This window comes from Oncorhynchus nerka, linkage group LG28 (genome assembly GCF_034236695.1).
Source record: "Oncorhynchus nerka isolate Pitt River linkage group LG28, Oner_Uvic_2.0, whole genome shotgun sequence".
Lineage (NCBI taxonomy): Eukaryota > Metazoa > Chordata > Actinopteri > Salmoniformes > Salmonidae > Oncorhynchus > Oncorhynchus nerka.
In genome coordinates this window covers 24,183,053-24,197,196 of record NC_088423.1, presented here as the reverse complement: position 1 = coordinate 24,197,196, position 14,144 = coordinate 24,183,053, and the positions used below count along the sequence as shown (strand labels likewise).

At 41.7% G+C, this 14,144-nt stretch overlaps 1 protein-coding gene across 1 annotated transcript in view; it reads left to right on the top strand.

Annotated features, from left to right (window-relative positions):
* The window catches only part of LOC115113847 (CUB and sushi domain-containing protein 1-like), a 494,033-nt gene that overhangs the window by 341,519 nt on the left and 138,370 nt on the right, over positions 1-14,144 (top strand). Inside the window, exons 21-22 of the mRNA XM_029641828.2 lie at positions 7,623-7,811; positions 9,356-9,525. Coding sequence (XP_029497688.2) covers positions 7,623-7,811; positions 9,356-9,525 — 359 coding nt within the window. The remainder of the gene's footprint in view (positions 1-7,622; positions 7,812-9,355; positions 9,526-14,144) is intronic.

Here is a 14,144-nt window from a genome sequence, read left to right as displayed (position 1 = left end):
TAGGATAGAGGACCCAGTGTGGAGCAGTAACAGTTGAGACGTCAGTAGATCAAATGCGGTATTTATTTATAGTACAGGTGATGGAGAAGACTGTATCCAGAGTTGTATCTACAAAAATGTACACATTTTAAACATGACAAAAATAATTAAAGTCCCAGTGCAATCAAAATTCTGTTTTACCTATGTTTCATATGTGTACAACAGCTGATGAAACTAACACTGCAAAAGTATGGAAAAAAACATGATCACTGTTATTTCTGACAGTTGCTGGTTGAAAATGCAATTTATACAGGACATTCTAATCCGCAGGTTTTGCATGGGTGGAGTTTTGGCTTGCCTGGTGAATAGAACAATAACCAAAATATTTCCAAACCTCTGCCAATAACAGCTAGTTTTCAGGTTACATATTCCTCCCATTAGACTCCTCCGCTGTGGTGGATTGATCCACTCTGTGGTCAATGCATCCCTTTGGTGCTTTTTCCCTCCCCACTCAAACCACTCTGAGACAGTCCTAGCAAATGTCTTACTTGAGAAATTGTTTAGTTGTATTTCGCATTTTTTTTATTGGTGTATATTTTTGACAATTTTAATGGAAAACAACCACAGTAAGTTACTTAATTATTACCCATACATTTTCTGATATTGAGATAAAACATTACATTGGGCCTTTAACTTGGTTGCAAAATAATAAACTTACTCGGCCAATAATATAATAACGCGACTCGAATACATAAACTGACGAACTGCCCTGAATGAGGATTAGGGAATCCTAAATAACCACTTGGCATAAACCATTTAAACCTCTAAATAGCACACTTTAAAGTTATTACAATTGCCCAAATTAACATTCTTATGGTCAACACTTAACACAGTTAGCATAAACATTTCCAATAAACAATGAAAACACCCCTGAGAAACAGGAGAAACCAAATAACAAGAGGTTTGCAGCCTGTGCCTATCTTCAACGGCCCGCTCAAATAGGAGCCAATTCACAGTGGTGGTGAGTAGAGAACAGGACAGGTTGGCATTACCAAACAGATGAAATACAAACATTTCAAAATAAATAACAATAATAACCAGATGCTTTGACAGACCATACTTTGATTACAAAACACATGTAACAGTGTTTGAAAGATGGCACAGAAGATCATGGCTGACGTTTTACATTCTCCCAACCAATTGTGCAATTTTGGTATTTTTTTTGCGTTTTGTGTAACTTATTTTTCTACTTATTCAAATCAAATGTATTTATATAGCCCTTCTTACATCAGCTGATATATCAGTGCTGTACAGAAACCCAGCCTAAAAGCCCAAACAGCAAGCAATGCAGGTGTAGAAGCACGGTGGCTAGGAAAAACTCCCTAGAAAGGCCAAAACATAGGAAAAAACCTAGAGAGGAACCAGGCTATGAGGGGTGGCCAGTCCTCTACTGGCTGTGCCGAGTGGAGAGTATAACAGAACATGGCCAAGATGTTCAAATGTTCATAAATGACCAGCATGGTCAAATAATAATAATCACAGTAGTTGTCGAGGGTGCAAGAAGTCATCACCTCATGAGTAAATGTCAGTTGGCTTTTCATAGCCGATCATTGATATTATCTCTACCGCTCCTGCTGTCTCTAGAGAGTTGAAAACAGCAGGTCTGGGACAGGTAGCACGTCCGGTGAACAGGTCAGGGTTCCATAGCCGCAGGCAGAACATTTGAAATTGGAGCAGCAGCACGGCCAGGTGGACTGGGGATAGCAAGGAGTCATCATGCCAGGTAGTTCTGAGGCATGGTCTTAGGGCTCAGGACCTCCGAGAGAGAGAAAGAAAGAGAGAAAGAGAATTAGAGAGAGCATACTTAAATTCACACAGGACACCGGATAAGACAGGAGAAATACTCCATATATAACAGACTGACCCTGGCCCCCTGACACATAAACTACTGCAGCATAAATACTGGAGGCTGAGACAGGAGGGGTCAGGAGACACTGTGTCCCCATCCGATGATACCCCCAGACAGGGCCAAACAGGCAGGATATAACCCCACCCACTTTGCCAAATCCAAGACCACCTTTACTCCACACACAGAGATGCGTACAAAGCTCTCCCCAGCCCTCCATCTGGCAAATCTGTCATGACACAAGGCGAGACCCAGATGCAGACATAGAAGGCAGATGGTTGAAGTCTTACAATGTTTATTAATCCAAAAGGAGTATGCAAGAGAATGGTCGTGGACAGGCAAAAGGTCAAAACCAGATCAGAGTCCAGGAGGTACAGAGTGGCAGACTGGTTCGTGGTCAATTCAGGCAGGCGGGTTGTTAGATTAATTTGTATGGTTTGAGATAATGGCTAAAGTGTTCCACTCTGATATTGTATAATGGTGTGAAATGTTTGAGAATCATAAGAAGATAATATAAAGAAGTGTTTGCTATGTTAGAATTATAGTCTTTAGTAGGGATGTAAGCAGAGTGAAGTTGTAAAACAGATAATAGAAAACCATCAGAGGTTTTCAAACCAAGAGGGCCCCAACGGGGGAGGGGAAGTGAAAGGCTTGAAGAATGTGACAGGATTGATGGTTCTTTGTCGACAATGTGGTTAGTGGAAAAGTACTTGTCATTTGAGAAGGGAGTGACCTAAAGATAGGAATGTGTGTGTATATTATAAAAAGACTGAGTCTTCATTTTTGTCTTTAGAGCTCTCATGAATAAACTATACAAGCCTTTTGCATTAAGCTGAGTATTTGTCTAATTATTATTAAACCTAGGGTCTTACAAACCTCGGGAAATTGGATAAAGATTGAATGATTGTTGAATTATCATTATTGAAATGGAAAATTATCGTGACACGGGTACAGAGTCCAGAAACAGGCAAGGGTCAAAACCAGGACGACTAGAAAGAGGAGAATAGCAAAAAGCAGGAGAACGGGAAAAATGCTGGTTGACTTGAAAAAACATACAAGACGAACTGGCACAGAGAAAAAATCAGCGACACCTTGAGTGGGTGGAGACAATCACAAGGACAGGTGAAACAGATCAGGGCGTGACAAAATCTGACCATAATTCTATCTTCCAGATTCCTGCTTACAAGCAAAAACTAAAACAGGAAATACCAGTGACTCGCTCAATATGGAAGTGGTCAGATGATGCGGATGCTACACAGACTGGAATATCTTTCGGGATTCATCCAATGGCATTGAGGAATACATAACCTCAGTCATTGGCTTCATCAAGTGCATCGATGACGTTGTCCCCACAGTGACTGTTCATACATGTCCCAACCAGAAGCCATGGATTACAGGCAACATCCGCATCGAGCTAAAGGCTAAAGCTGCCGCTTTCAAGGAGCGAGAGACTAACCTGGACGCTTATAAGAACTCCCGCTATGCCCTCAAACGAACCATCAAACAAGAAAAACATAAATATATGCTCTGACACTCGTCGGATGTGGCAGGGTTTGAAAACTATTCCGGACTACAAAGGGAAACCTAGACGCGAGGTGCCCAGTAACGCAAGCCTACCAGACGAGCTAAATGCCTTTTATGCTCGCTTCGAGGCAAGCAACACTGAAGCATGCACGAGAGCACCAGCTGTTCTGGATGACTGTGTGATAACACTCTTGATAGCCGATGTAAACAAAAGCTTCAAACAGGTCGATATTCACAAAGCCGCTGGTCCAGACGGATTACCAGGACGTGTACTCAAAGCATGCGAGGACCAACTGTCAAGTGTCTTTACTGACATTTTCAACCTCTCCCTGACCGAGTCTGTAATACCTACATGTTTCAAGCAGACCACTATAGTCCCTGTGCCCAAGGAAGCGAAGGTAACCTGCCTAAATGATTACCGCCCCGTGGCACTCACATCAGTAGCCATGAAGTGCTTTGAAAGGGTGGTCATGACTCACACCAACAGCATCCTCCCGGACACCCTAGACCCACTCCAATTCGCGTACCGCCCCAACAGATCCACAGATGACGCAATCTCAATCGCACTTCACACTGCCCTTTTACACCTGGACAAAAGGAACACCTATGTGAGAATGCTATTCATTGACTACAGCTCAGCGTTCAACACCACAGTGCCTACGAAGCTCATCACTAAGCTCAGGACTCTGGACTTAACATCTCCCTCTGTAACTGGATCCTGGACTTCCTGATGGGTCGCCCCCAGGTGGTAAGAGTATGCAATAACATGTCTGCCACGCTGATCCTTAACACTGGGGCCCCTCAGGTTGTGTGCTTTTTTCCCTCCTGTATTCCCTGTTCACCCACGACTGCGTGGTCAAACACAACTCCAAACCCATCATTAAGTTTGCTGATGACACAACAATGATAGGCCTGATCACCTACAACGATGAGACGGCATATAGGGAGGAGGTCAGAGAACTGGCAGTGTGGTTCCAGGACAACAACCTCTCCCTCAATGTGAGCAAGACAAAGGAGCTGATCATGAACTACAGGAAAAGGCGGGCCGAACAGGCCCCCATTAACATGGACAGGGCTGTAGTGGAGCGGGTCGAGAGTTTCAAGTTCCTTGGTGTCCACCTCACGAACAAACTATCATCGTCCAAACATACCAAGACAGTCGTAAAGAAGGCACGACAAAACCTTTTCCCCCTCAGGAGACTGAAAAGATTTGGCTTGGGTCCCCAGATCCTCAAAAGTTTCTACAGCTGCACCATCGAGAGCATCCTGACCAGTTACATCACCGCCTGGTATGGCAATCGCTCTGCGTTTGCACTGCAGAGGGTAGTCCGAACAGCCCAGTACATCAATGGGGCCAAGCTCCCTGCCATCCAGGACCTATATACTAGGCGGTGTCAGAGGAAAGCCCAGACAATTGTCAGAGACTCCAGTCACCCAAGTTATAGACTGTTCTCTGCTACCACACGGCAAGCGGTACCGGAGCGCCAAGTCTAGGACCAAAAGGCTCCTCAACAGTTTCTACCCACAAGTCATTAGACTGCTGAACAATTCAAAAAAATTGCCACAGGACAATTTACATTGACCCCTCCCCTCTCTTGTACACTGCTGCTACTCACTGTTTGTTTGTTACCTATGCGTAGTCACTTCGCCCCCACCTACATGTACAGATTGCCTCAATTAGACTGTACCCCTGCACACTGACTCGGTACCGGTGCCCCCTGTATATAGCCTTGTTTTTGTTATTCTTTTTGTGTTACTTTTTATTATTACTTTTACTTTTACTATTTTAGCCTTCTTGGTAAATATTTTCTTATTCTTGACCTGGACACTTGGTTAAGGGCTTGTAAGTAAGCATTTCACAGTAACGTCTACACTTGTTGTATTCGGCGCATGTGGCAAATAAAGTTTGATTTGAAGGGACTTTTCTTTTTGTGCAGCAATCTGTCGTATTTTATAAAAACGTAATTCTCTGTGACCTCCGTCACATTGCACAACGTAATCCAGTTTTCCAATGGAGTATGAAGTTAGTGACTTCAAACATTCACTACCACGCGATACTTTTATAAATATCAATTGTTTAATGCTTACTGTGTACTTTGTAGCTAGTTAACATTATTAATAGAGAGCGTTTTTGGGAAAGCCTTTCCATCTGCCAGTGAACGGTTGTCACGTTCTGACCCTAGTTCTTGTGTTATTTGTTTGTTTTAGTTGGTCAGGACGTGAGTTGGGTGGGCATTCTATGTTTTGTGTTTCTAGGTTGATTTTCTGTGTTGGTCCTAGTATGGTTCTCAATCAGAGGCAGGTGTCGTTAGTTGTCTCTGATTGAGAATCATACTTAGGTAGCCTGGGTTTCACTGTTGTTTTGTGGGTGATTGTTTCCGTGTCTGTGTTTGTTCGCCACACGGTACTGGTTCGGTTTTGTTCACGTTTATTGTTTTTGTATTCATTGAGTGTTCAGTTTATGTTTTTAAATAAACAACCATGGACACTTACGACGCCGCATCTTGGTCCAATCCTTGCTACACCTCCTCTGAAGAGGAGGAGGAAAACCTTTACAACGGTTATGCCTATCATTAGCATCGCTATATTTTTCCTGTTCCTTAATTGTTTGAAACCTGGAAGTTCTACTTCATATTATGAGGCATGTCTCTTTTACCTTGCTTCAAAGTAGCATATAGTCAAAAACCCACCATAGAAATGTGGAGGCAATTATTTTTTATAAAGGCATTATAAAGGCATCTCCTGTTCTATTGGCTTTCTTTCAACTGTATGTGATTGTATAGCAGCTAATGGTATTATCCTAATCATATTAATAACCCATGATAGTTGTTGCATCTTTATATCCCTCCTATTTCAAAGGGATATTTCCATCTATGTCCATGAAACCACTTGCATGTGCTGTGCACATTTTAGAATGGTGTGTTTCCACAAATTGCATTTTTGAACATTCACGCGTAGGCCTACTGCCGTGTGTGTATATTGCTGCGCATCTGAAACCAATTGAAGCTGGGATTTCCCTTCTACCATTTTATTTGCTCTTCAGGCTGTCCAACTCCTGGCTCTCTCCCTACTTCACAGCCATTAACAAAGCACATTCCTACAATCAAATCAAATTGTATTTGTGACATTTGTCACAATAGACCAGGTGTACCTTACCGTGAAATGCTTACTTACAAGCCCAAGAAATAGAGTTAATAAAATATTTACTAAATAAACTAAAGATAAATAATCAAATCAATCAAAAAGTAACACAAGAAATGTACATAACAATAACGAGGCTACGTACTGTACATCCTTACATTGTAGCACAGCAGTTGAGAGTGGTTTCATCACTATAGCACATTCAGAGACTGATTTATATCCATGAATAGATTTTAAACAAATAACTATTTATGTTATTCATAGATGGGCAAGATTAATTGTGTGACGTTCACAACGGTTTTGATCAAGAGAGAACTTTAGAAATTATGCAAATTTTCTCTAACACTAAACATACAAATATATACTTTACAGTTATAAGGAAGGTTAAATATTTTTTATGTTATTGTACTATATTTAGTCATTTTAATTTTTATGTCATTTCAAGCCTTATTCATACAGTTTTGTTGAATACCAAATACATCATATAGAATATTTCATATTTTCATATTTGTACTATGTGAGCTTGTGTCTTTAAATGTGTCTTTAAATGTGACTACACCTCAGCAATTTATAACTATTTTTACCAAAAAGGTGAGATTTTAACCTTAGAGTATGCAACATTACTAGTTATTGCTTATGGTCTTCTCATGATGCAGTAAACAATTACTTTTGGGGATTACGTAGATTACATTTTAGATGACTTCAAATTCTGGTAATTTTTACCACATAACTATAAAACACATATATAATTCTACATTTTAAAAATGAAATTATTCTACAATCAAATGACGGCAAATCTGCATTTTAGTGGATTGTACTAAACCTATAGTATTTTAGTTTTATAGGATATGCAAAATAACTGTAATTTTGCTAAAACATCAGTCTGTTATGGTAAATGTATATTTCAGATAACATTATTTACATGTCTAAAGATATTTTAACAAGAATTAAGTTGATATTTTGCGATGATTGTTGCTTTTTCCAATGGCTTCTGGGGCCAAAATGTCCACGTATGTAAAATACTGTGTGATGGTAGTTTGAGGGTTAATAAACATGTTGGTGTATTCCACAGAGTACAGCCTAGAGCCTTGTGAAGATCCAGGAGTGCCAGCCTACAGCCGGCGAGTTGGTTTCCAGTTTGGCGTGGGGGACTCACTCATTTTTTCCTGCTTCCCGGGTTATCGATTGGAGGGGGACCACAAGATCACCTGCCTGGGGGGAGGCCGGAGGGTCTGGAGTGGAGCCCTGCCAAGGTGTGTGGGTAGGTGGACACATGCTTTCATTTCGTTTGGACAAACTGGGAATACTTGTACTTTGAAAAAACTTGTACTGTACTTTACCCATGACAGGAGAATGAGCTATACTGAACATACAGTGTAATGCAAGTGAATGAGCTAGTTTGTAATAGATTGATTGATTTACCTCAATTGCAGAATTTAAAAAAATATATATTTTATTTTTCACCTTTATTTAACCAGGTAGGCTAGTTAGAGAACAAGTTCTCATTTGCAACTGCGACCTGGCCAAGATAAAGCATAGCAGTGTGAACAGACAACACAGAGTTACACATGGAGTAAACAATTAACAAGTCAATAACACAGTAGGAAAAAAAAGGGGGAGTTTATATACATTGTGTGCAAAAGGCATGAGGTAGGCGAATAATTACAATTTTGCAGATTAACACTGGAGTGATAAATGATCAGATGGTCATGTGCAGGTAGAGATATTGGTGTGCAAAAGAGCAGAAAAGTAAATAAATACAAACAGTATGGGGATGAGGTAGGTAAAAATGGGTGGGCTATTTACCGATAGACTATGTACAGCTGCAGCGATCGGTTAGCTGCTCAGATAGCAGATGTTTGAAGTTGGTGAGGGAGATAAAAGTCTCCAACTTCAGCGATTTTTGCAATTCGTTCCAGTCACAGGCAGCAGAGAACTGGAACGAAAGGCGGCCAAATGAGAATATAACTCGTTCCTATTATCAATTACGTACTATTTTATGGGCAGAGCATGAAACCAGGGCAGAGTTTGGACACAGTTAAACACATATCACATATCATATCTATTGTGCTAACAGATTATCAGGCTGTCATTTTGTCATCCCTTACAAAGAACCTTGTGCTTTCCCATAAAAAGTTCAGTAGAGAAAATTAGGCAATCACCCCACGATAACTTAACTCGGGCTCAAGCTCACACAGCTCAAGTTCTACAGACAACATCTGCTTCTATACCTGAGGAACAACATCAGAATGTTAACTACAAGGACATCCAATTCCAGCAAAGCCCTGAGCCTTTGTGACCAACACACACTTGATGCAGAGAGCCGTTCATTAATTCATATTCCTCTCAAGTTTCTGTTGTGGCGATTCATCAATATGCCAATGGGTAATATTCCAACAGGGGCAACACCTGATTGGCCCATCAGTGGGTAACAGAGCAGCAGCTGCTGAAGTATTCTGGGTTCAACCTGCTGAATATTTGTGGTGAACTCTTCACTCTGGGTTAAACTGCTCCTTTAATGCCCCTCTTCAGTTTCATGACCGCCAGATATACTGTATATTTTCTCACAGTTCTTCTCGCTCTCTCTCTCTCTATCGTTCTGTGGAATGAGCAGCTTCTAGTGTGTAGGGAAATTTGACAGTTCTCTAAAGTTAATCAAGATATTTTTCTTGCTTCAAACCCAGATTGCCATGAAATGTCTTAATATCAAATTATCTCCATTCCTCTGTCTCTCTTTGGCTCATTCTCTCTCTCCTGCTCTGTCTCTCTCTTTCCTGCTCTTTCTCGCTCTGTCTCTCTGCCTAGCTGAATGTGGAGCCACTACCGTTGGGAGTGAGGGGGTTCTGCTATCACCCAATTACCCATCCAATTATGACAATAACCATGAGTGCATTTACCGCATTGAGACGGAGACAGGGAAGGGCATCCGTGTCACAGCCACTCACTTCCAGCTCCATGAGGGGGATTACCTGAAGGTGAGTCTCACACACACACTGCACATCACTCATACACTACACTGGATATTTACTCGGTTGATGTTACACATAAATACTGCCCCACGCATAATCCTCTTACTGCAAGGTGTGTAAATGGTTAATACAGGGCTCAATGTGGGACTTTTTCACTGCACCATCATCTCTTTGAATGCAGTTGGAATGTGACCGAAAGTAACTTGTAGGAGACCAGAGCTAGTGACTCAGTCAGATCATGAACTATTAATGCCTTCATTAAAATTACATGGTACCAGAGCTTGAGGCATAGAGAGCACCGTGAGGGAAATACGTTTTTAACAATCCCTGAAGACCACTAATTATACAGATATGTTATTGAAAACAAGAGAGGATAAGTGTTCTCTTTGAGTGTAACATCATATGAGAAATCTGAAATGCCTGTGCATATGGCTTGTACAATGAAATGTTTTTGTTAATCTTTCATCATACATTCTGTGCATCTAATAGCCAATAATTGAGGAAGTGGAAGGGGATTCAGGAAGGATTGTTTATCCTAATGGTAAAGTTCTTGGTTGAAAGAATACATTTAAAGTTTTATTGGATATCTTATATTGACTATTTCCCATTATAGTGCTATCTAATGTACAGACGTGGCACTGCTTATTGCTGTAAAAAGTAAAGATTATGGGCCTCCCGAGTGGCACAATGGCATTGCAGTGCTAGTTGTGCCACTAGAGAGTCTGGGTTCAAGTCCAGGCTCTGTCGCAGCTGGCCGCGACTGGGAGACCAATGGGGGCGGTGCACAATTAGCCCAGCGTCATCCGGGTTAGGGGAGGGTTTGGCCGGCATGGATATCCTTGTCCCATCGCGCACTAGCAACTCCTGTGGCAGGCTGGGCGCAGTGCACGCTGACACAGTCACCAGGTGTACAGTGTTTCCTTTGACATATTGGTGTGGCTTCCAGGATAAGTGGGCATGGTGTCCAGAAGCAATGTGGCTTGTTTGGGTTGTGTTACGGTGGATGCACGGCTCTCGACCTTTGCCTCTCCCAACTCCGTACGGGAGTTGCAGTGATGAGACAAGACTGTATCTACCAATTGGGTACCATGAAATTGGGGAGCAAAAGGGTTCAATGATTCTCCGACCTCCTGCATTGTTTGCCATTGGGTTTCTTGTATTATAATGATTTTGCCGAGACTGAAGGATTCCCAATAATGTTGCATTCATCTAATGTTTTAGTTCTTACATTTTGTTTTTCCAAATTAATTGTCTTTTATGTTGTAAATTGATTGGTCTTGAAACTTTCTTCTGCATTGGAAATGCTTAGTCAACCACAGGGAAGATATTTTCTCCTCATTTTGGTCTTGAATTATGTAACCCAGCCTACTACTCTGCTCAGGGTTGAAACAATGTTAACTGCGTTAGAAAATTGGAAAACTGACATTGATTTATGATGACCTCTGCTATTTTTTTTATTAAACAGCACACTTTTCTGTGTACACTCAATATATACAGTATGTTATTTGGAAATGGCACCCTTCTGGTTTCCCCGCATGAACATGATTTTCCCTTTGTCTTGATCACTATCCTTTGGAAGGCCCACACTTTAAATATGTTTCCTTTGCGTATGCATTCATAGTATGTATGTTTTTATTTCACCTTTGTTTAACCAGGTAAGCAAGTTGAGAACAAGTTCTCATTTACAATTGCGACCTGGCCAAGATAAAGCAAAGCAGTTTGACACATACAACGACACAGAGTTACACATGGAGTAAAACAAACATACAGTCAATAATACAGTAAAAAAAAAAAAAAGTCTATATACAATGTGAGCAAATTAGGTGAGAAGGGAGGTAAAGGCAAAAAAGGCCATGGTGGCAAAGTAAATACAATATAGCAAGTAAAACACTGGAATGGTAGTTTTGCAATGGAAGAATGTGCAAAGTAGAAATAAAAATAATGGGGTGCAAAGGATCAAAATAAATAAATAAATAAAATACAGTTGGGAAAGAGGTAGTTGTTTGGGCTAAATTATAGGTGGGCTATGTACAGGTGCAGTAATCTGTAAGATGCTCTGACAGTTGGTGCTTAAAGCTAGTGAGGGAGATAAGTGTTTCCAATTTAAGAGATTTTTGTAGTTCGTTCCAGTCATTGGCAGCAGAGAACTGGAAGGAGAGGCGGCCAAAGAAAGAATTGGTTTTGGGGGTGACTAGAGAGATATACCTGCTGGAGCGTGTGCTACAGGTGGGAGATGCTATGGTGACCAGCGAGCTGAGATAAGGGGGACTTTACCTAGCAGGGTCTTGTAGATGACATGGAGCCAGTGGGTTTGGCGACGAGTATGAAGCGAGGGCCAGCCAACGAGAGCGTACAGGTCGCAATGGTGGGTGGTATATGGGGCTTTGGTGACAAAACGGATAGCACTGTGATAGACTGCATCCAATTTGTTGAGTAGGGTATTGGAGGCTATTTTGTAAATGACATCGCCAAAGTCGAGGATTGGTAGGATGGTCAATTTTACAAGGGTATGTTTGGCAGCATGAGTGAAGGATGCTTTGTTGCGAAATAGGAAGCCAATTCTAGATTTAACTTTGGATTGGAGATGTTTGATATGGGTCTGGAAGGAGAGTTTACAGTCTAACCAGACACCTAAGTATTTGTAGTTGTCCACGTATTCTAAGTCAGAGCCGTTCAGAGTAGTGATGTTGGACAGGCGGGTAGGTGCAGGTAGCGATCGGTTGAAGAGCATGCATTTAGTTTTACTTGTATTTAAGAGCAATTGGAGGCCACGGAAGGAGAGTTGTATGGCATTGAAGCTTGCCTGGAGGGTTGTTAACACAGTGTCCAAAGAAGGGCCGGAAGTATACAGAATGGTGTCGTCTGCGTAGAGGTGGATCAGAGACTCACCAGCAGCAAGAGCGACCTCATTGATGTATACAGAGAAGAGAGTCGGTCCAAGAATTGAACCCTGTGGCACCCCATAGAGACTGCCAGAGGTCCGGACAGCAGACCCTCCGATTTGACACACTGAACTCTATCAGAGAAGTAGTTGGTCAACCAGGCGAGGCAATCATTTGAGAAACCAAGGCTGTCGAGTCTGCCGATGAGGATGTGGTGGTTGACAGAGTCGAAAGCCTTGGCCAGATCAATGAATACGGCTGCACAGTAATGTTTCTTATCGATGGCGGTTAAGATATCGTTTAGGACCTTGAGCGTGGCTGAGGTGCACCCATGACCAGCTCTGAAACCAGATTGCATAGCAGAGAAGGTATGGTGAGATTCGAAATGGTCGGTAATCTGTTTGTTGACTTGGCTTTCGAAGACCTTAGAAAGGCATGGTAGGATAGATATAGGTCTGTAGCAGTTTGGGTCAAGAGTGTCCCCCCCTTTGAAGAGGGAGATGACCGCAGCTGCTTTCCAATCTTTGGGAATCTCAGATGACACGAAAGAGAGGTTGAACAGGCTAGTAATAGGGGTGGCAACAATTTCTGCAGATAATTTTAGAAAGAAAGGGTCCAGATTGTCTAGCCCGGCTGATTTGTAGGGGTCCAGATTTTTCAGCTCGTTCAGAACTTCAGCTGAATGGATTTGGGAGAAGGAGAAATGGGGAAGGCTTGGGCGAGTTGCTGTTGGGGGTGCAGTGCTGTTGACCGGGGTAGGAGTTGCCAGGTGGAAAGCATGGCCAGCCGTAGAAAAATGCTTATTGAAATTCTCAATTATGGTGGATTTATCAGTGGTGACAGTGTTTCCTATCTTCAGTGCAGTGGGCAGCTGGGAGGAGGTGTTCTTATTCTCCATGGACTTTACAGTGTCCCAGAACTTTTTAGAGTTAGTGTAGAATATGTATCTTTATTGTTTTCTTGATTGATTGAATGCTAACTGCTCACTCAAACTACTCGCACTGCCACTCTGCGAATAATGTAATTCTACTGCAAGAGCCTGCATACTGTACAGTCAAGGTGTGAATTACAGGGGAGCCAGGTGGGCTTAGCTCCCCTGAATGAGACATTAGCTGCCCTAAATGCAACAAAAAGTTTGGGAGGGGTCTCTAAATAATGCTAATTGAACCATTCTACTATTTCTATGTTTTACAGTGGTAAATATGAAAATAAAAGCTTCTAAATTAAACAAACACCCCCACCTCTTTGTCATGGTTTAAACCATTTATTTCTATGCGGTGGTGCTGTCCATTTAGTAGTGTTGAATTTCAGCCTCAGCGGAGCTCCTTTACACGTAGATTTTTCTTTGTACTTCCTCATTTTCGCCATTTGTTTGCCATGCGTCCTTGATAAAAAATAGCCTTTATTCCAATGTATTAGATTTATCAGTTGATTTGTCATTGTTTGCTTTTGTCAGTCAGCTGTTTAGAGCGCTCATTGCTTTGTTTTTCAGATGCGCACAGGTACTGGTGTTCTCCGTGGCTAGAAGTAATGGAGCATTTAATTAGCTTTATCATTTTCTATCAATATTTGTTTTCTTTCTTGGATCAGCTGATGATGGTCGACAATATCACTAGACAACTAGCCTTAAGCTAGACACCAATGCGCATCCAATCCATCCAACAAGCAGGCTGGCTATACGATAATGACAGTAGGCCTATAATGTGACTTATAAGTCTACTGTCGTTAACGTTCGGTTAGAAG